Source organism: Natator depressus, chromosome 9, assembly GCF_965152275.1.
Source record: "Natator depressus isolate rNatDep1 chromosome 9, rNatDep2.hap1, whole genome shotgun sequence".
In the NCBI taxonomy this organism is placed as follows: domain Eukaryota; kingdom Metazoa; phylum Chordata; order Testudines; family Cheloniidae; genus Natator; species Natator depressus.
The window spans coordinates 83,425,615-83,449,547 of NC_134242.1; the positions used below are offsets into that span (position 1 = coordinate 83,425,615).

Consider the following 23,933-nt stretch of genomic DNA (forward strand, 5'->3'; position numbering starts at 1 on the left):
ACTTAAACACTTTGAAAATTTGGCCCAAATGTTTACTTTATGAGTAGTCACTTACCAGTCCCAGAATCTGTAAGATGCTAAAATGATAGACAAACATCATCCCAGTGGCTAACAGAGCCCACCAGAAATTGGAAAGTGGCTCTGCTGTGTAGATACCTTCCAAAAAAAAAAAAAAAGTATTAATATTTAACTGAATTACTATGATTCCACCTAGTAACTAACTTTCATGATTGTGAATACTTGAGAGACCCTTGTTTTTCACCTGAAATATTATCTTTTCCCTCCTTCTGATCCAGTGTTTGGGGCTAGATGTATTTTAATTTTAGCATTAAACACTATACAAGACATTAACTCTCACTAATCCTGCTTGTTTTCTACTGAAACAAACAGGGAGTGTTAATTTTACTCCATAAATATACAGTCTGATTTTCAGAGGTGCTTCAGTCAAGATATTCAAGTATTACACCCATCGGAAGCAGGTGTTATCACTTTGCCCAGCTCATTCTGCAGAGTGAATATGTATGCAAGTACTTACAACACTCTCTCACTGATGTTCAAAGAGGAACAACTCTCCTAAATCAACCCTGCACACCTAAATTGTAGCATTCCTTCCAGCAGGTTTGGATTTTGAACTGGCAGCTACCAAATCCTGGGGACGAACTTCCCCTTGGATGGCCCAGAGGAAGGAAGGATTTATGGTGGGGTCCCATCCCCTTGCTTCACATTTTATTAGGACTTGTTCTCACCTGAAGCCAAAGATTGGTGCTGCAGTTCAGTTCTTCTGTCAACTCTACAGTTACATTTTATTTGTCCCTTTTGAGCCTATGGTCACTCTTTCCCTAGATGTCAGCATCTCTCATCTCAGTAAGTCCAGCAGAGCTGGCAAGAGAGGTGTGTTCTCCTGTCAGAAACTGTTTCTAACCTTCAACAGACAAAGAAGCTCTTCGAACCACCTGGGGTCGATATTCTCAGGATTTAGGGTCTTCCTCATCCAATAATCAGGAAATTGCCTTCCAAAGCTTCTTCCCTTTCAAATTCACCCAGGAGAGATTTTAGCATAATTTGGATGGGGTTAGAGTCCTTAACTTCTGTTTACACAGAACTCACTTCTTCAGACTACTGGCCTCCTTATTTGTGGCCTGGGAGGGTCTCTGAATAGATTGCCACGGACTGAGTGGGTAGGGGCTCCGTGGAGGAGCTGTTTATGGCCAGCACCGGGCAATCCTTCCATACCTCTCCATGGTGTTATCGGCAAGCAGGGACAGAGCGCTGGAAGTAAACAAAGGCCTCTCCTTCCCATGCTGGGGATTCAGTGGGAGCAGAAAGGAAATTTTCCTGTGTGTAAGTGGGGTTTCTTTGACAAAGCATTCTACAATCCAGAATGCCCCCGTCCCCAGGACAGACACAAAGCAAGCTGCAAGGCTGGCTGCAAGGCTGGCCGTGTTATGTGATCGTGCCTTGTCTGCCACAGTGAACAGGATCACAATGAGAGTGAACAAAAGATGGAGACGCACACACTCACCAATTTCTACATCACTAGAATGGTGTATTCTTAAAAATATCCTAGTGCTGGTGAAAAGTTCCAGAATGGAACTGGAGTTCTACATTTATGGTCTCATTCACGCTACAGCTGCTTGGGCTGAACCTGTATAACTGTTCCCTATGCCACACCATTAATTTTCCTGTTCTGAAAGACCACTTTGGACAGGCATGGCCGTGGGATGAGCATCAGCCAATGCCACAATACTTCAAACTGTCGCTTTTTGATGCATCAACCAGGAACTGGACTACAACCAACTCAGTTCACATAAGCTAAACAGCCATTAGGTAATGGGCTAGGCTGAAAACCGATGACCTCGAAGTGAAAGGCTCACTGTCCCCATTATCAAACTCCTGCACCTTTCTAATATGCTTCCGAGTCCAATAAAATATTATTTTGCTGCACATGTAACCTATTTCCCAAGGTCATAATCCACATAATCATAAACTGATACAAACTTCTGCCCAAGGTATACAGATAGATTATAGGCCGATTACTGCATATTGCTGAAGGTCAGCGATCACAGATCAAGCCACATGAGATATTGTTACAGCAGAAGACAACCTGTGATGGAGTCAAAAAGTGTTTCAACCAGATCTGTTTGTGAGATGGGCAGAATATTAACAGGAAATCATTTTCTAGCATTGGTTCTACAGACATTAGGTCAGTCTCATAGCTGTTCTATCTGTGCTGGACCTCACCAAGTTTGTAAAGAATTTAAGTTTTCCCAAGAATAGACATATTATGGATTTGGCAAGAACCAGTCTCTGGGGACACAATTACTGTACAATAGTTCAATGTCCTGTGTTAACGGGGTATTAATCGATCAGGTAAAAAGGGTTCTACCACAGGGGCCAACTGTAAAACAAGCTGGAACCAACTGGCTTCACAGCCTCAGCCAAGGGTGATTACAAAAGATGTCTGATAGCCAGCAGAAAGTGCCAGGCTGGAAGTTCACTGCTCTCACAACATTAGATGGCAGCAGATAGCTGTAAACTGATAAACAGCAAAAAGAAAAGGAGGACTTGTGGCACCTTAGCGACTAACAAAGAGATTTGAGCATAAGCTTTCGTGAGCTTCATTTCATCGGATGCATTCAGTGGAAAATACAGTGGGGAGATTTATGTACATAGAGAACATGAAACAATGGGTGTTACCATACACACTGTAACGAGCGTGATCACTTAGCAGCGAGCCAGAACAATGCCACAGATATGGTAGAGGTGGAGAAGACTTACTACACTGAGCCATTCTCGTTGCAGGACACAGTCCCAATGGAGGATAAACGCATACAAAATATTCCAGAAATTAATCACTAAAAGGGAGCCTCCAAGAGACACACTTAGGCAATGCCTCAAAGCAAAACAAATATGGAATTACATGGGCTAAAGTATATATGATAAGGCTACAAAATCTCCAGTGAGATCAATTCCAGTGAGATCAAAACACAAGAGGGAAAAATCTCGAGTCCCAAGGTTTGGTTTAGCTTCTTATGTACTACGCAGAATATATGCGAATAAAACATCTTGTTTTCCATTCTCTAGTGCACTAATTAGAAGTCTGTAACATTCCCAATTTTATGACTCATTGAGACATTAACATAAATGAATGTTAATCCTGTGCAGTAACTGGAGTTCTTCAGGATGTACGTCCCTGTTGTGCTCCACTTCAGATGTGCATGCATCCCATGCACCTTTAATCAGTGATTTTTGTTAGCAGTGTCCATTCAGCCTACACATGTGCCCTGCACTTCCTTCTCCACCACGAAGTCCCGTAGAGGAAACCCCGAAGCAGAGAGGAAGGAGGGCTGGCAGTGGAGCACCCCTTAAGGGGACACATCTTGAAGAACTCATTGCACAGGATGAGTAACCTCTCCTTCTTGAGCAGCACCACAGAGGTAGAAAGAGATTTTGTGGAATGGAGGTTGTATATTGGTAGATTGATAACAGGAAATGATACATTCAGAAATCCACCTAGAGAGTCTCCGGATGGAGATTGTATACCTTTTATATCTGTCAGCAATTGACACGAACGGTGTGGGAGATTTCCTAATTCAGGTAGAAGGCTAATACCCTCCTGACAGCGTGTGTGTGTGTAAACCCGCATCCCCCCTGGTCTGCTGTGGTTTGCGGGGGAAAATAAACTACTAGCTAACAAACTAGACAATGCAAACTTGGCCAACTGAAGCGGACACGCTGAATTCTCTGTCTCAAGCCCAGGCAGTTGACAAGGAACTGAGGGTGGTTTGCCCACGCAGCCCTATATAGCCTTGATACAGGGCACAAGGACAAGTAGGGTGCATGTATGGGCTGAATGGGTTCTGCTACCGAAAATCTCTGATAGAAGGCATACGAGCACCAGAAGGAGAGCACCCATAGGGACGCTACTTGAAGAAGAACTAAAGTACCTTGTTAGGAGGAGCTATCCCTGATGATTATCAAGCTATCCCTGATTCACCAATACCTTGCACTAGATTTTCTCCAAAGCTTCACAGTTAAACAACGTGCTTTACATGGACTGATTCATATTCACCTGGGGAGCTAGTGCTACAAGAGAGACCCTCCCTGTTCATTAAGAACAGCAGTTCTCCCCAGGTACTCCATGCTTGGAGGCATTCAAGACGACGATATTCATAGGCAGAAGTTTAAATTGTTTTGTTTTCTTCAAGTTTTCAAATTAAAAACAAAAACAAAAAACTCCTGCAATCAAGTGCATTTTAACCACAAACCTTGGTCAAAAAGGTAAGAAAACATAATCAAGTGTCTTTGAAGTCACAAGGTGGCAAAGATGTCTGTTAGGAAGAGAACATGTTTGGATGATGCACACTTGTAAGCTCTTTGGGGCATTAAATGTCTTTTGGTTCTGTGTTTGTACAGCACCTAGCACAATAGGGTGCTGGGCCATACCAAGGGCTTCTTGAGGCACTACCTCAAAACAAATAATAAACAGCAATAATAATACTGGTGTGCTAATGGCAGGTAAAGCAAAGTGTTGTCTTAGAAGAACTGGAGACATAATGAAACAGGTTGTGCTTAATTAGTTAACTACAACCTCTCAGATATCAGTACGGTAATATGGCTCAGACTGATTGCAGGCCTACCTCCTTTCCGCAGCAGATAGATGGGCACAACATAGAGCATCACATGCTGGATGTAATAAATTTCCACCTCAAAGGGAAGCTGAGGAAACAAGGAAAACATTAATAAGCACTTTTCATGATTAATAAAGCATCTTTTGTGAGCACAAACTATGTTGCAAACTATCCATACACAGCATAGGGATCATTTATTTTCTGGCTCCACCAAAATGCAGACACTTGCAGGCTAGAAGGCAAAAGCAATTATAACAAGAGTAACATCACTGCTTAGCAGGTTAGGTCAGGAAGGGAAGAATACCTTTTCCTAGAGAAATCATGGAGAAAGTTAGGAAGACAATGCAATTATCTGTGTTGGAAGTCCCTGTAATAAACAAACCACCTTTATTTACTTTGCATCTCATTAACCTGGGACAGTGGTTCGACACTAACTCAGAGAGTGTTACAGAGTGGCGTTAAAAATCAACTATCCCTACCTGAGCTAAATCATTGTGTGGTATTTCTGACCAAATTCCAACTGAATTGTCAGCCATCACATCCTAAAGCCACACTGCAATTCCTTGCAATTACATTGTTCTGCCATTTACCTGTGTTAATGAAGGGGTGGCAAATGTATTAACCCTTGGCACTGGCAGTCTAGATTTTCCAATAGCAAATACAAAAACAAAACAGCGTAATACTTGCAGGCAGGCAACCCTGACAAGGACAGGCAGGGAGAAAGACAAAAGAGGAACTAGCTGAGCCAGTTTTCTGCTCTTCCTCAGTAAATTGCTTCTGTCCAATTACCAGCAGTGTAAGGTACAAAACCTCAATGCTATTCAAAGATAAGGAAGTAAAACTCACTGCAAGGAATGACAGAGCACAGACAAAAAAAATACCCCACAACCAAATTGCAAGTCTGTCCAAAAAAAGTGAAGGAAAGGCCCACTTTATAGACAAGATATTTTAGAATACATAGAAAAAATAAAACTGTACCCTTCTAGAGAGCCACTATACTTGTAAACTTCAAACCACCCGATTTGGGTAAAATACAGCAACTATGCATTAATGCGCAATTGTGCCAGCCTGCTCTTAAAAATCAACAAAATTCACAGGGAGAAGCACAAGTCTGAATCTTAACGTTGCTTGAGAGACGTGGAAAGGAAATTCCCAGCACTTCAAATTCAAAATTTGTGAGAGGAAGACAGAGAGGAGTTGGACTCAAATACCAGGATCCATAACAGCCTCCACGTTACGAGTTCTGGTTCACTTCCAAGGTCAGATATACCTGTTTTTCTGCTCTAGTTCAGGTGTGAAAATTGGACAATATTTACCACATTTTAGGCTGAAATCTCACAAGAACAGCTCAGCAAAATGTATACCATCCAACGCAAACCCAGTCATTGGCCTTGGCTCAACCTCGGACCCAAACCATAACCTGATGCTAATCCAGATCCAAACCCCGCTGTTGTGGGCCCATCTGTTTTAGTAAACAGAGTTACTGGTAGAAAGGGGAAGCCTTCCCTGAAACACAGCTCGCCCTGACATGGCATTGTGCAGCATAACAATTTCTAAGTCATCCAGTGCCAATGCATTAAACAGAGTTATGGAGTCACTAAAGAGGGATAAGTGAAGAGAGAGGCTGGCCTGAGAATGAAACTGTTTAAAATAAGAGTTCATAGCAGCAGGGAGACAGGATAGGAATCTATTGGCAAAATCTTATTTGCACAAAATATTTTCTTTTAACCATACTCCAGTGTAAGAATCTCCTTAAATAGGCAACTCTGCTAGCCCTGATTCACAATGGCTGACTATGCTCAGCCCTACCAGTGTCCTGACTGCAAACTCCAAGATGTTCATCCAACTGTTAGGGAAGTGAATTATAAACATTCCATACAAATTATTTTTTTTTAAAACAGATTGTTCAAATATTCTGTAATAAAAATATTAAACAATAGAGCAATATTCTGCAAAGGGAAAGCATTGCAAGAACCCTTGGAAGTTTTCTGAATCCTAACCCTCTCTTCTGGGTTATTTCCTGAAAGACACTGCTGTAAGGGGAGCAAATCAGAGATCAATCAACTTGAAAGGAGCTTAAAATGGCTTTAGCAAATGGAAAAGGATTTGTAGCTCTGCCACTTGGACAGCCTGAGAATCAGAAATAATAGTTCCAGATATAAACATGCAACATTTGCTCCTGCTGAGAAGCCTTCTCCATCCATTGTCTGTGGTTTCATAAGGACTTTTGCACTAGTTGAGTCAACGTGAGGGTCAGTTATACAAACTCCACACTCAGGACACACTTGAGAGCAGAGGACAGTTTGTTTTGTTGCAACAGTGTTGGCCGTTTTTATTGTGTTAAACAAAATGACATTTTCATGCCATGAAAGATTGTTTGTTCTAAGGTCTGACTAATTATACAAGAGCATTTCCTGGTGTGGAGTAGACAACACTGACTTCCTTTCTACACAGTAAGGCATTTAAATGCCAAAAAACAGACTCACATTGTACAGCCAGGCTACAACAAAGAGAAAGAACAAAACAAACATGAGAGGAATTGTAAAGCTGTACAGAACAACTGACTCACCCCACTGCTAGGATTTAGCAAGTGTTTGCTTTGGGTGTGTTGCTTGCTCCATGAAACACTTAGGCATTTGTATGTGCACCAAGAACTAAGATGGTGACACACTTACTAGTGCCTAGCAAGTGCAGAGAGCACAGAATGGGTTACCTGCCAATCCAGGATTTAAGGAATTCTGCAGGTAACCTCTATTCACAACAGAATATTTACGGTGCCCATTTTATAACTCAAAGGGAAGGCAGCACTGCTGAGGTGTCCTGCCCACAAACTGAGACGGGTGATGAACACTCTTTGCTTGAGTTACTTTGACTCTGAAATGCGAACATGAACATAAAAGCATGGTAAGCAACTGCAAGCCAAAAGGTCCAAGGTCCCTAAACCCAGACCTAACAAGCTGAAAGGGGACCACCGCTAAGGGTGCCAGGCCCCCGTGGGTTTCTCTTCTCACTGAGGGAAGCAAAGCCAGACCTCCTGAGGATGGTGTTAACTTCAAAGAGCAAAGATGTCCCTGGCCACATATCCACCTCCCATCCCCTGGGAGCTTCACACTCTCTGGTGACTGAGGCAGGCTGGACATTATGTTCTGGCTGCCTGTCCCAAACTGCCATCTCCTTGCAGTTACCACCAGCATCGCTCTCCCTGTCTCCCAGGGGCAATATTAAGAAAGGGATAGCTAGCCTCCATGTCAGGAAATCTTTCCCGACAGTAAAGTCTTCAGAGCAGGCTCCTGAGAAAGCAGCAGAAACCCAACTGCCTGGGAAAGTTAAAACTAAGCTGGGCAAGACATTAGACAGAATACTATAGGAAGCAATCCTGCATTGACAGGGAGATGAACTGGATGACCGAGTAGGTCCTCTCCATCTAACTTCTATTCTCCGGTGTGCTCCTGCACTGTGACTTGGCATTTACCTCTTTTGACACCCTTTTAGCACTGATGCATCACAGTTAATGCCATTTCTGAAAATAGGACAGAACATGAGACATTTTTACCTTCTGAATGTACAAGTGGTTCTCCTAGGATTACTGTGTGAGAGGTACACACGAGGTCAGAGGAGGTGAACACAGTTCCCAAATGCTGGCTGTTGCACAATGTACTGTAGCAGCTCAGAGACACAGAACAACTTAATGTAAAAAGGCCTGAGTCACCAGGAGACAGGACCCACTAGCCATGGAAAAACTAACATACTTGAAATGGCTGTGGGAAGAGACTCTCCAAACTTGATTCCTTTTCTGAGAACACTCAAACAAGCAAAGATCCAAGACAGGTATAGATGGATGAACTGTCGCATTCTTCTACTAGTAGGTATTTCATCCCTCTCTAACCATCTATCCCAGGTCCCCATAATTGTTAAAATGAAAGCAAACCACAGTCCACACATTACTCAAATAACCAATAAAACTTCTCTCCTTTTAAAGATTACTGGCTTTGTTGCTTGTGGTTTCAATATTAAAACACATGGATATTGTGGAGTTCAGAAATGTCTTGGGAAATGTATTGTCCACCCATAGAATTTTTAACATGGATATAAAATTATGTATTGTTTGTTTTATAACAAATTGCAACACACACACACACACACACACACCCCCTCTGCATCAAACTAACCGATGATCAAAATATGCTGATGTGGAGCTTTGGAAAATTTCCTTTCGAACTATTCAAGTGTTACATTTTCTAGTAAAGTTTGCTTTAGAACAGATTTGGCATTTTGTTTTTTCAGCAAAGAGCATAACTGACAATGCCACATCTGCGGCTTGTCCCTAACACCAGCCCAGCATGATGCAGATTCAATGTAGCCCTCCCCAGGACACATGCTAAGGGGTATTCTGGGTAGCTTCCAAAAATAGAGAGCACATTACAAGAAGTCTTGCAGCTCTCATCCCCAAAAAGGGTAGGCTATGGCCGACGAGTGAATTTTCTACTTCATCTGAATGCATGGCAGCCTTGTTACTGCTCATGAGTCCGTGGAAAGGAGAAGTGCATGATGCATGGAATATTGAAGGATGGTCTCTCATCTATGCTCATCTTAGATTCCCATCAGATTTACACAGTGGTATAGCAAAAAGAGGAGTTACTGGCATGGAGGGCAGTCTTCTATGCACACAAGTTCTTGTAGCCCTTAAGCAGGCTGGCTATAGCCCTAATGAAGTAATTTGATGAAGTCTTTCTATTAACTACGTTAGGCTTTGGAACCAGCCCTTATGCAGGAACCTTGGACATCTGAGCACCTATCTATTGGTCTAGTGATGGCTATGAATTGTTTTTTCTATAGAGATTGAAACAGTTGTCAAATATTCAGGACAAGGGCCTTATAAGATTGTTTATGTTTACACTGCAAAAAACAAAAACAAACCAAACCACAGGCAGCAAGTCTCAGAGCACAGGTCTACAGACTCAGGCTTGTGCTATGGGGCTAAAAATAGCAATGTAGATGTTCCCACGCGAGCTGGAGATTGCGCTCCGAGACTCGCCCCCCCCCCCCCCCTTGCTGGGTATTAGAGCCCAAGCTCCAGCTTGAGTAAGAACATCTACACTGCTATTTTTAGCCCTGTGGCACAAGCCTGAGTCTGCAGACCTGGCCTCTGAGACTTGCTGCCATAAGGTTTTGGAGGGTTGGGGTGGTTTTTTGGGGTTTTTTTGGGTTTTTTTGCAGTGTAGCCCTGAGACCTGAAAACTAAAAGTTATTTGATGAGTACATTTGGATAGTAGCAAGTATACTATAAATACAGCTTAACTCAGTCCTGCCAGGAGTTGGAATTCTCCAAGAAGCCAAAGCAGATGAGTTGCCAAGAAACTGACATATAATACCAGTTATTTCCACAGGATCTGCACAATTCTCTGGCTTGGGCACCAGGCAGGCAACCTAGAATGGATCAGCAAGGGTATTTCCCATATTTTAATGCTGGGGGGGGGGGGGAGCGGGGGGACGATGACAAAAACTGTTAAAATATTGCTAGCATTAAAGTCTGTAGACAGCAGGACCCTTTAAAATAAAGAGCGTCAAGGGTATAGAATGGTGCCAGCTGCACAAGGACATTTGTACTGGATTCTGAAGCACATTCATTTAAACATTTCTTTACAGCAATTCCTTTCCTGGTATTTTACAGGCAGACTGTTTTATTCAAATTTCCTGCCACGCTCCTAGATTTTCTGAACTAACTTACGTAAATGCTGATGAACCCTGGCGACTATCTCAGTTTCATCCAGGCATCTCCACCAACAGTTGTCCTCAGGGCTAGTCTGCTGCACAAACTATCTTATTTTGGTAGAGAGAAGTACAGCATCCACGTTTTAAATTAGGACTTATTCAGCCATTTCATCCAACTCACACTTTCTGTTAGCAAGGGCCATCGTGCTGGAGACCAAGAGGCTGCAACTGCTACCAAAGGGAAGTGCTAGTATGCATGAGCACAGCCTAAAGAGCAAAAAAATGAACATGTATTTGTGAAGGTACTGTAGAAAAGAAAAATCTGGGGGAATTTAGGTAACAGAAGAATGGGGGCTGCCCCCGCCACACTGGATAACCAAAACAGTATTTTTGCTAGTGAACAAAACCCAGAAAAGTCAAGATAGGTCATAGCCCCAGAATTCAGATTCTGCCCGAATTTTGGAAACATCCAAGGAGATTTGGTCTTAGCCCATCACTACCAGAAAAGTGGAATTGACCAAGAAGGTCAAGCTAGTTTTGCTGTCCAACCAGCAATGCTAGGCACGGTTGATCTCAACAGTGTCAACTGTAGGGGTTCTTTTTTTCATCTCTATTATTTTAAATACTTGATCTGCACCAGTGATTGGTGTTACCTGAGAAACAACAAAAATGCAACAACACTTAACCACGTACTTAACTTTGCCTATGTGAGTCATTTCACATGGGAAAAAGTTAGGCATGTTCTTAAATGTTTATAGGGACAGAGCCCAAGATGGTAAACGCAGTAAACTGTCCTTCAATCTGCAGAATAAAGTGTTTTTTTCCCCTCAAGGCATCACTAAAAAAAACCTCTACAATACAATGATGTTCTGAACAAATCCTTTAGTATACAAAGGTAGTTCATACCTCACCAACTAAAGGTCAACTAAACAGAAAATCTAGGACACTCATAATATGGCAAATATGATCGTGGTCCCCTGGAAAGCTGCACAGTAAATACTGATCCAAGTTTGACTCTGTTACATATTTAAAATGCACACATCTCTGGATCCAAACAGTACAATAGCTTCTGGGAGTGCCATAACTGCCCCATCCATCCCAGCAGGCTCAGCAAAGACAGTGAACCCACCACCTCCAGACTTGTCCTATTTTTAATTTCATTTACAACAACATTTTCAGGACACGAGCTGACAAAACATAAAGCTTTAAACCCAGCAGAGAAATTTTCTCTAGTCTTGTTAATGCAATACGAAGGGTCACACAAAACCTATTACTGCCCAAGCACTTTCAGTCCTTGTGACAGCTACACTAGAGTCTACTCGCTATGGCTGCAATACACCAAACTGATCTGCGTGGGTGAACCCCTGCACGCATCTGGCACCCTACTAACAGAGTTCCACACATCTGTAACTGTGGAGTGGCTTACACAATCACAGGCTAAGCTGTGCCCTTTTTTTCATATCATAGAACAGTGGTTCTCAACCAGGGGTACACATACATCTTTCAAGGAGTACATCAATTCATCTAGTAATTTGTCTAGTTACACAACAGGCTAATAAAAGGCACTAGTGACGTCAGTACAAACTGAAATGTCATACTGACAATGACTTGTTTATACTGCTCTATATAGTATACACTGAAATGTAAATACAATAGCTATATTCCAATTGATTTATTTTATAACTATATGGTAAAAATGAGAACGTAAGCAATTTTTCAGTAATAGCGTGCTGTTACACTTTTGTATTTTTATGTCTGATTTTGTAAGCAAGTAGTTTTTAAGTGAGGTGAAACTTGGGGGCACACAAGACAAATCAGACTCCTTAAAGGGGTACAGTAATCTGGTAAGGTTCAGAGCCGCTGTCATATAACACAAATGTCTTGGGCGCTCATATTTCTTCTCCCACACTGCTGAGACCACACATTAGTTCATGAAAGTCTGAATTTCCTTCATTTCCTTCCTTCTCTCCCCATCAGACAGATCTTTTAATTCACCTTACTTTCTTACAGATTGTTTAAAATAAGCAAGGAATGTTAGTATCTTAGAGAATGGATCATAGCTTAAATAAGAACAAAAATATTCCCTAATTCCTGAAAAGAAAACAAGTGCTCTGATGAACATTCACTTTGAAGAAAAACTCAACTGTTTTGTCTCTGTCCAACAAATATTTTGATGCATTATGAGACTGACTTCCGGCTCCACATGCTCAGTAAATAGCGTTACAAATTCTCACAGAAATATTTAGCTAGTAAAGAAACAACATAAATTGATATATCTTTTACCAAGGCTAGTAAGTGTTGGCAATTATATACCATGTGGAGAGGTTATCTGCCAAGGTAGGTAAAAGTTTGTTTTGTTTTTTTAAATTCACCTGCGGAAACAGACCTGATAGTTAAAGTTGTACTTTTTCACATCACCATCCTAGGTACCCATTGCAGTCAGAGACATTTTTAATGAACAGAGTCACTGAAAAGTTAGCATTTACCAAGTGAGAAAGCTTTCAATTGGAACTTCAATGAACATCTCAACTCTTTACCATTTCCACTAGCAGTAGCCAGACAAATCAGCACAGCTATGAAATTACTAGGATTTTATTTTAAGAAAGAGTTCTGACAGAAATACCACAAAGCATGTACTGACACTGATCCAGAGATCCATAAAAATTTGCTTTTCAGAACAATGTTTGTTCATTTGCTGGTTTAGGATTAGACTACAATATACCTTTCATAGGAATACTTGCAATGCCTTTGAATATTTTTGGTGTAGCTTAAATTGGGATCCAAACAGACTATTGTGGCCATAAAGGGAAGCCCAGAAGGTACTTTAAACAGGTAACATTTGGAACAAGAGCACACTGGTTCATTTAGTAACTTTTCCAGTGTGCAAATAAATTTTTTTGTCCAATATCAGAGGTGCTGTGTCTTTCTCACCCTTTGGAGGATGCATTGAACTTTTGGCCGGGGGGGGGGGGGGGGGACATTTACAGACTGATATATTCCTTTAAAAAGGGGGGACGACGACACTCTCACACATTAGTAAAAAGTTTTTTCTAGGATGGTCTTTTTCCTCTGAGAAAAATGTTAAATTTAAGAAGGAGGGGAGAGATTACCTTAAATTTGATGGCACAGCTCTCCAATACCCTCAGCCTTTAGTGGAATAGCCATCCTTAGTTCAGTCACCCAACAGCCAACTGTCTGCAATACAAACTAAGCTGGCTAATCTCACGCAGCACATCAGTGGCAAAAACTACAACAAAACACGACTCCAGATTCCCAGTCTCCTGCTCTTCTGTATCATGCTGCATACGTTACATCCATAGCTATAACACAAGAATTAGGGGTCAAACAAATGAAATTAATAGGCAGCAGGTTTAAAAACAAACAAATGGAAGTATTTTTTCCACACAACGCACAGTCAACCTGTGGAACTCCTTGCCAGAGGATGTTGTGAAGGCCAAGACTATGAGAGGGTTCAAAAAAGAACTAGTTAAGTTCATGGAGAATAGGTCCATCAATGGCTATTCTGTTCGCCAGAAGCTGGAAATGGGCGATGGAATGGATCATGTGATGATTACCTGTTGTCCATTCTCTCTGGCATTGGCCACTGTCGAAGACAGGATATTGGGCTAGATGGACCTTTGGTCTGACCCAGTATGGCCACATTCCCAAATTATTTACATTTCTTATTTATCTTATTTATTTATTATAATTATTTATCTTATACCTTCCCAAATTATTTACATTTCTTTTCTCACTTCCAGTGCAATATTGCCAATTCTTAAAATAGAAAATTCTCCAGCCGAGCCATTCAAGCAGTAGCCTGAATACGTAAAACATTACGTGATATTGTCATCTTGAATCCTGCCATCCGCTGCTAACTCCCTGGCACACACTCACCAGTCTCTAGAATAATATTTATCTTTCACCCCACGTTTTACCACTTGCTGTTGTCAGTACCTTGGAGCGCACACAGCACTGTACACCTGTCATTTTCTGCTGCATCCCATTTGCTTCATCTCTGTATTCAGCAATGGTTTGTTGATGCATGCCTGGCTGGGCAGGCTGCTGAAATTGCTGATAAATTAGCAGGCTGTTCAAAAGGGGACTTCAGCTCAGCATTAAACATCTGTTGCCTATGAGATGTCTGATACATTTCACAGCTGCATATCCTTAATTATTTATATTATCATAGTGCGTAGGAGCCCCACTCATGGACCCCAATGTACTGGGTGCTATACAAACAGAGCATACAATTTAAGTATAAGACTAGATATAGACAGACAGATAGGGAATACAAGGAAACAATATTAGTCAACATGATGAACAGTGTTCTCAGCACCCCCGTGGCCTAACTCAAGTTTCTTCTATAAGCATCATGGGAAAGGAGAGTTTTAAGGAGAACAAGGAAGTGGATATGCAGATATTTAGATGGAGTTCCTCACAACTGTGAAGGGCAGCATGGGAGAAATCACTGCTTGTTTGAAAAATGTAACAAATGGTCAGTGGAAGCTGGCACCCGGGACTGATTAGAGGCAAAAGTCAACATTTCAGCAGTGACTGAAAAAGATATAGGTAGGGTGGGAATAGGCTTTTAGGGCCCTTAAAGGTGAGGACAAGTAGTTTATATTTGATGCAATAGAGGAGGAACAGCAGAGGGAGACAAAGGGGGGGGTGCCATGGTCAAAACTACTGGCTAGCAAAATGATATTTTCAGCTACATTCACTGAAAAGACATGAGTGAGGTACGACTGCATTTGTCAAGGCCAGAGAGAAGGACATTATGGAAATTGAAACATGATGAGACCTTGGATGAGAGATTTAATTGTGTGGATGGATAGGAAAGGCCTTGCCTTAGAGATGTTATGCAGAAGGAATCTGTAAGATTTAAACATAGCCTGGGTGTGAGGACCCAAGAGGTCCATGTCAAAGATGATGCCCGTGTTACGGGCCTGAGTAACAGACAGGATGGGGTGTTGTCCAGAGTGATCAAGAACGGAGGTGGGGGAAAAGGACTTGAGTAGTAAGATTAAGGGTTCTGTTTTAGCCATGTTAAACTTGAGCTGACAGCTAGACATCCGTGAAGAGATGTCAGAGAGAAACAGGCAGATATTTTAGCCTGGGTAGACAGAGACAAGTCTGGAGTAGAGAGTTAAAGCTCTGAGTTACCAGCAGAGAGCAGAACAATAGTTGAATTTGTGTTTGTGGGTGAGACTACCCAGCGATAACCTGTAGAGGATGTGGACCAAGGAGAAAGCCCCATGGAACCCACACAAAGCTGGACAGGTGATGAGGAGGATCCTCTAGTGCAGGGGTGGGCAAACTTTTTGGCCCAAGGGCCACATGGATATTGTATGGCAGGCCATGAATGCTCACAAAATTGGGGGTTGGAGTGTGGAAGGGGACGAGAGCTCCAGCTGGGGGTGGGAGCTCTGGGATAGGGATGAGGGATTGGGGGTGCAAGAGGGTGCTCTGGGCTGGGACTGAGGGGTTCGAGGGCAGGAGGGGGAACAGTGCTGGGGCTGGGGGTTGGGGTATGGGAGGGGGTCAGGAGGGCAGGCTCTGAGCGGTGCTTACCTCAAGCAGCTCCCAGAAGTAGCGGCATGTCCCCCATCCAGCTTCTACGCGGAGGCGCAGCCAGGCAGCTCTGCACGCTGCCCCATCTGCAGGTGCCGACCCTACAGCTCCCATTGGCCACGGTTCCTGGCCAATGGGAGCTGCGGGAGCAGCACTTGGGGTGGGGGCAGCATGCAGAGCCCTCTGGTTGCCCGTATGCATAGGAACCGGAGAGGGGACATACCGCTGCTTCCAGGAGCTGTGTGGAGAAGGGCAAGCCCCGGACCCTGCTCCCCAGCGGGAGCTCGAGGGTCGGATTAAAACGTCTGGAGGGCTGGATGCGTAGTTCTCCCACCCCTGAGAGGGAGATCAGGAGATAAGATGGGGTCGCTCAGTCAAGTGGAGTAGATAGGAAAATTCTGCAAGTGTGACAAGGAAGGAGGAGGTGAAAGCCGTAGGGGGGGGGAAGGGAGATGGTCATATCATATTTTTGTAAGAAATTGGCACATTCCTGTACAGAGAAATGGAGGCCAAAGGAGGGGAAGATTTGATGAGTAAGTTGAACAGGCAGCTGGGATTCAGTTAAGCTGGGGAGTAGTTTTGCTAGCAAGATGGCAGAACTGAAAGAGAGAACAAATTTGTAGTAGAGGGAGGAAGTCCATCTGGTCATGGGATGACCACAGACTCGCCATGCAGTACATATGTCTAAGCAACACCTGAACCAAACTCCATTCCCGACAGTCAAATTCTTTCAAAAAAGGGTCACATAGGAGACAAAAAGGGACAAAGTCTTTGTGTAAATTCTAATTTATTGCAATTCCATTAAACTTGAAGGGAACTACTTGAGTGCATTTAGGTCACTGAGCCAAATTCTCTGCTAGTGTAAATGAGTGAAACACCATTTAAGTTTATGGTGCTGCCTCCATTTAGACCAGCAGAGAATTTGGGCCACAGCAGCAATGCCATAAAACAGCACTCATATAGTCCTATGCTAGAGGAGGATAGAAAATAGAGACCAGCGCTACACGGTGCAAAGTGTTAAACCATAAATGTGTCTTAGGCTTACTTCAGAGGTACATGATACAGGACAAAAGGTCTTGGGTTCCTCCAAACATAATTAGTCGCAGAATTTCACGTGAAGTTGAAAGCATCTGAATATTCCCTGGAGAATCTCCAGTGCCTCCAAACAAGCAATATGTATCCCCACTATCCACCAGTACACTGAAAGGGAGATAAACCTTACATTAGAAGAGTCTGGTACCAAGTATCTAATCTTGCACGTTTTTCAATTAGCAGGTGTCTGTGTCTGAATTTGAAGCAGCTGTTCAACAGTGGAGCACTTTTTAAAAAAACTTCTTGTAGAAACAACACGTTTTATATTAACTTGCTCTTTGTGTTAAATTGAATTCCTGCAATGATTTTCTCTCATGATTCTATGTTACAGTGCAATTGCACAGAACTAAGAACAAATAGAAGAACAGACAAGCAATGATGCAGATTTAACTCCATTTGAACAGCCCAGCTACAACACACATTGTATTAAATCGGATTCTGACATGCGTATGTGAGTATGACTTAGTAACCCCTGCTAACACCCACTCCAAATTAGAACTATTGTCTTATTAGGTGGAGAATTGCGAGTAGGCAGATTTTTTTACTTCAGAATGGGACAGTCAAATTTTAAAGCCTCTCTACCCACATTACTGACATACCACCAAAACCAGAGAATTTTATTTTTACTTTTCACTGTGTTCATACTTTACTCATCTAGGATGAGACTGGTCAATTTCACTCCCTGGTTCTCACCCACTAGTAGGTTTGTGACACTGCACTGGTAACTTATAAACAAGGGATGAAATCTTGGCCCCAGTGAACTCAGTAGCACCAAATAAGTTGAGTGTAAATTTTACTTTGGAATCATGGGTTGTATTTAGGTCTAAATTATGGATAGCAGTCTAGTCCAGCCTTAACACATTTTAAGCACATATTTATAGATTTAAAAGTACATTTGATTATTTTCTCTTTAGCAGCAGATGTATTTCTTACTTATCAAACATTATAATTGCCAGCTGCATGCGGGACTGCTTCACTGTAGGAATTGGTATAGGTAGTTATCCTGATTAAAGAAAGGAAGACACAAATCCTGAAGAAACTCAGTGTACTCAGTCTCTAATGAGCACAAGCATCCATAGCTAAAAGACATGCTTATACTGAAAGTGGAGTTGATAAGCAGCAATTAATTCCTCACAAGCTATCATGAACAGTAATTAAATTTTCATAATCTATGGTGTTGTGTGTTAACAGCTATTATAATTATCACCATAACACCTATTATTTATACCAGGAGTCATAAGCAGGAGCATTTTAAAAAACAGCTGTTTAAACAGGAGCGAAACATTTCACAATTCTAACAGGACTGCTCAGAATACATTTCAGACATCATGGGATGGAGGGGAGCAGATAGAAATGGCAGAGCATAGACACATTTACAGAGGATCTTTATTACAGAACTAAAGACTCAAAACATAAAAGATTTTAACGATGAGGACACTGATGGAACCACCACCACTAACTGGTGTGAAATGATTCTGCTGCTGCTCCACACTCTAAGGGTTGGGAGAAGGATTTTGTCCTCTCCCCACCCATATGGGAGCCCCTGAGCAAAGCCCAGGTCTTAGTGCAGAAGGGAGAGCTATCTTCTGTCACTAGAGGCTAAATCCCTGGTACCTTTGAAATAAAAGAATCAAGTAGGGAAGGGGAAGGGGATGAATAGGAGAGGGAAAGTACAACTAACAACTCAAGCAAATAACCACACTATACATTCTACTTAATCAGCTTTCTGAGGACTTATTAAATAACTAGGCCACCGCCAGCTGCAGAATTTCAAATCACACAACATTTTGACGCAACATAGAAAAGAAAAATTTTGCCAGTATTTCCCTCCCCAGTTCTCCAAAGTAGGGGCCGTTTAAATTATCATCACTCGACCTTTTGCTGCTCAACATCTTGAAAATAATTCAGTGTTATGAATTTGTTGTTCTATTTTAAAAAGTAAACACAAACAATTTAGAAGGAGCAGGACTCCTGCAGGACAACACAAAAACATTTAAGATGGCAATAAGAGTTTTGCTCAGTAGCACAGAAAAAAAAAATACATAGAATATAGTTAAAAGTAACTACCACTGTAGTTTACAGGCTAATGCCCAGAAGCTATGACTATTTGTCAAATTTTCAGTTGCTCATGCATTGCTTGGCCTGTGCACCATGGTCTATATCAGGGGTCGGCAACCTTTCAGAAGTGGTGTTCAGAGTTTTCATTTATTCACTTTAATTTAAGGTTTCACGTGCCAGTAATACATTTTAACATTTTTTAGAAGGTCTCTCTCTATAAGTCTATATATTATATAACTAAACTATTGTCATATGTAAAGTAAACAAGGTTTTCAAAACGTTTAAAAAGCTTCATTTAAAATTAAATTAAAATGCGGATCTTACACCGCCGGCCCGCTCAGCCCGCTACCAGCCTGGGGTTCCGTTCACCTAGGCTGGCAGCAGGCCAAGCAGGGCCTGCGGCTGGGACCCTGGCTGGCAAGGGGCCGGGAGCCAGAACCCCAGACCAGCAGTGGGCGGAGCGGCTCAGCCCGCTGCCAGTCTGGGGTTCTGTCCGCCGGCTCCTGCCAGCCAGGGTCCCGGCTGCTGGCCCCGCTCAGCCCGCTGCCAGTCTGGGATCCCAGCCCTGCCCACATAGAGTGGGTACGTACCTACCTTCTCCCTGGTTCTAGCCCATTCTCTTCCTCTCTCTCTGCACTGAGCCGAGGGTGGGAGTGCACTGAGCACAGGGCTGGGGGTGAAGGAGCAGGCTGGGGGTTGGAGTGTAGGGTTTGGCCAGGAGCTAGAATGAGGGAGGGGGCTCAGGGTTGGGGCAGGAGATTTGGGTGTGGAGTGCTTACCAGGGCAGCTCCCATTTGGTGCGAGGGGTGCAGGTAGGAATGTGGGGGGTGCAGGAATCAGGGCATGGAGGGCTGGGGGCATGTGAGGAGGGTGCAGGAATCAGGGCATGGAGGGCTGGGTATGTGTGAGAGGTGCTGGAGTCAGGGTTGGGGTCGTGGGGGGTGCAGCGGTCAGGGCAGGAGGCTAGGGTGTGAGGAGGTGCAGGGGTCAGGGCAGAGGTGTGTGTGGGGGGGGTGTAGGGGTCAGGGCAGAGGGGGTGTGGGCTAGGGTCATGGGGGTGCTCCCAGCCCCCTGCCTAGAGCGGCTCATGGCAGGGGGCTGGAGGGGATCTGCCCTTATTCCACCCCCCTTCCCCAAGGCCCTGTTCCCACCTCTTCTCCTGCACTGTGGCTCCGCTTCTCCCCCTCCCTTGCAAGGGCCATCAGCTGATGGTTGGCAGGGAGGGAGAGGAGGAGGGGCAAGGGCAGGAACCCAGCATGCTGGGGGAAGAGGCAGGGGAGGGCGGACCTTACCTGCCCTGCAGCAGCAGCCGGCAGGACCAAGCTTCTTCACCCTACCCCCGCGGGGGCGGGGGGTGGAGAAGAGCAGGCCATGGCGGGCAGGATTTTTAATGGCACGCTGCTGCCTGCTGGGGTCCCGGCCTGGGTTCGGCAGGGGGCTGAGCGGGGCCAGTGGCTGGGACCTGGCAGGCAGGCAGCAGCGTGCCATTAAAAATCGGCATGCGTGCGATAGGTTGCCGACCCCTGGTCTATATTCTGGAATTACTGGGTCTCAAAGAGGATCTGCTGCACGCTGACTATACCAGGATTTAAATGTGAAGGTCTTCTTATTCAGGTAAAACTCTTATTTTGAAGGCTTAAGTGATATTTAAGCCATTTGCTGGCATTCTAAATAAGGATGAATTTCAAACAGAGTGCGCCAATCCCAGCATTTAAATTGAAGATTATTCTTTTAGTATCATCATATTATGCAGCATCTTTAAACAATCCTGCTCTAAAAAATATATTTGACATTATTCATTTCAAGAGAGAAACCTTAACTTCAGAAACACTTTACACTGTCCTAGATGCTCATGTTAACTATGATCTCTGAATTGGTAAACTAAGCACTCATCTAAATTTAAGCACACGAGTAATCCCATTACATTTATTTGGCAAACCCCAATTGCCAGCTTCAAGCAGAACAGCTCCACTGTAGAAATTAATGCACATAGTCATATGCAAAGCAATTCTGCATTAGTTCCTCAGCTGCTTACTTCTCTTATACTCGTGCCTCATTTTTTCTTACAGTTGACAGTGGCTCAATCTGATTTGCATCACCTAATCCTGTTTCTCAGATTGGTGACCACTTAGTCAAAGTCAAAAAGTTTCATAACCCCTTATATTTACTCTAAAAATAAGAATAATAAATGAATCAGTGATAATGATGAACCTATCTAATTTGTGTGCGCGCGTTTCAAGGGGTAGACAGAATATTTTACCTGGAAGGATAAGAGCGTGCAAGGTGAAGAAACAAGATTTTCTTTGCTTTAGGTTGTAACAACATTTTCAACGGCTCACACCCCATCAGTTGAGAAACACCAATATAATCTATTTATTCCATTCAGAAACTAATTTCAGTGGCTCATCTTTCCAAAGAACTCTCAAAGTTCCTCTCACTCAAAATCATTCTATTTGCCCTCCATTGTACCTTCTTCACATCTGGGGGTAGTTGGTCTTTTGGGTTTTATATCAATTATGGCAGAGCCTCATACTATATTACAGAGAGGGACTCTCAGCGTTAAAAGAAAAAAAAAACCCACTGATTTTTCATCTTTAACCTTACATTTTTCTACCCTAAGTATCATAAGAAACTATTTTTCATGTTTATTTATAAAGTGTAATCCTGCAGATGAATGTTGTTAATACATTTGTTCTGGAAATGGTATGGTCTCAATAAAATGTTTTGGATTTTTAGATGGTCGATGGACCTTCACATGTTCTAGATACCAAAGTGATCAACCAAAACCAAGTAGGAGGATTAATAAAATTCAATACAAATGAGACTAATTTGATTTTATGCAGATCAGTGCTAGTAAGACTGTCAGGATTTGCAAATGGACAACCAGTAACTGGCTTTATGATGATACTTACCACTTCAACTTCACTCAACTAAAGCAGACTGTAATCTTGCTAATGAAGAATATCATTAACCCCTTCATAGATTAGCCAGCTGGTGAGTTACAGGAATATTTCATTAAGCCGATACATTTAAAAGCTGCCCCCCCTTGTAAATGATACCTACTATAAGTGCAACTATAACAACATTTCTGTAACCAAGTACCATATTCTCCATCAACATGGAACATCAGTCATTAAATAGAATGAAATGTTCCTATCCTCCACATTCTCAATGCCCTGAAGAGTGTTTCAGTGAACAAGCACTGTATGTACTTACTATATGCACGGGAAAATAGATGTCTCTTAAGTCTATTGGCATTTTTAATGTGGCTCAGAGTCAGCGGGTCAGTCTGTCTTACCACTGACCCTCAATACCATTTACAAACAGTTCAGAGTTGGAAAATTATTATTCCAGACCCCAATAAATTAAGCTATCACCTCCTCCTGAGCATCTAAATTTGTGCCAGATTTGAAAACTCTGGATCAAGAGACAGCATGCATACAACTGCTATGCCTGATCTAATCATATAAATACTGTTACATGTCCATTCTATTTACAAGCGTAACACACCTAGCTGGCCACATGTTCATGCACATCATAGATTAGGCATGCCCAAATGTGTGTCCATGCCTCAAGCTGAAAATATAGCCATTTATGTCTAGCCCACACAGCATCTTGAAAACCCTTTCTGGGCCTTCTTCACTGTGAAGTATCTTTTGAAAGCTATGAACCCTTCCCTTGGTTGAAAGACCAAGATGGAACTGATTGCCTGAATAAACTGTTTGCTTTCAGTTGGCTGACATTGCGAATGCCATCATGTTAACTCCCTGTGATGTTAGTGTTTGATATGAACCCACACAAGCAAGTAATTGCAGAGAGAAGAGATTCCAAGTGGGCACTCTGGACCCAATTCTGCAAGGCCTTGCACCTTGAATGATCATTGTCACCTGTGTAGAGTGAGCGTAGAACATCCCTGAATCAGAATAGGTGCCATGGAGAGGACACTAGCGCTCTACTCTCACTAGAAAAAAAAAATGTGGGTTAACTCAATTTTGCTAACTTGAGTTAATAAAACATGAGGTAAAAGCCTAGCGAAGACAAGACCGTTTACATTCTCACATCTGTTAGTAGGTTGAGATAAAGAATAAAGGAGAACCTAGGCCTTAACTTCACTCGCTAATTTGTGTCCAAAGTACAGACTACCCTGCCTTCACGAGGATTTTATGTCAAGTTAAGAATCCACATTTTTTCTAGTAAAGACAAGATGACCTAAGTGTAAGGCAGTGTAGTGTCAGGCTTCAAATCTTTAACTTGTCATGTTGTATCCTACCCCTCTACATCACAGTTCAGAGAGATTACCTTTCTCAATTTGCTGCAAGGCAGCATATAACAGGGTGGATTTTGTTTCAGTTCAGATTTGTTCTCCCCTTCAATGTGAATTCCTCTCTTTGGATGTACGTATGTAGAACAATGCTAGTGCAACAAGTTCTTGTAGTTTGAGGCATACTCTCCAACTGCATATAGAGCCTGCTATCCCTGTTAGAACAATACAATACAGCTCTCTTGCACAAATTCAAATTAAAAACAAACATTTAAGAACAAAAATGTGCAGTGATTCAGAAGGCCAGCTGTTTGTGGCAGCAATCAGGAAAGAATCCCTACTTACGACAGGCAGCTTTGCCACAAGGCTCCAAGTGCAGTGAGGTGTTAGCCACTGCTGAAGACAGGACATCCAACTTGATGGACCCACCATCTGAGTGAATATGGCAAGTTCTATGTTCCAATTCTTTGAAAGACAAGCCACTTAAACGTACTATTTTTGCGTTTCAGCAAGCTCCCTCAGGAACAGGACCAATTTCCATCCATTCTGTGTGAGACTCTCTCAGGACAGCACTTTCTCAACATCTCAGATAATTTAGCAAAATA

At 42.7% G+C, this 23,933-nt stretch overlaps 1 protein-coding gene across 1 annotated transcript in view; it reads right to left on the reverse strand.

Annotated features, from left to right (window-relative positions):
• Positions 1-23,933, reverse strand: part of TMEM164 (transmembrane protein 164) — an 86,263-nt gene that overhangs the window by 5,901 nt on the left and 56,429 nt on the right. Inside the window, exons 4-5 of the mRNA XM_074962484.1 lie at positions 4,641-4,719; positions 56-156 (exon numbers count right to left, since the gene is read on the reverse strand). Coding sequence (XP_074818585.1) covers positions 56-156; positions 4,641-4,719 — 180 coding nt within the window. The remainder of the gene's footprint in view (positions 1-55; positions 157-4,640; positions 4,720-23,933) is intronic.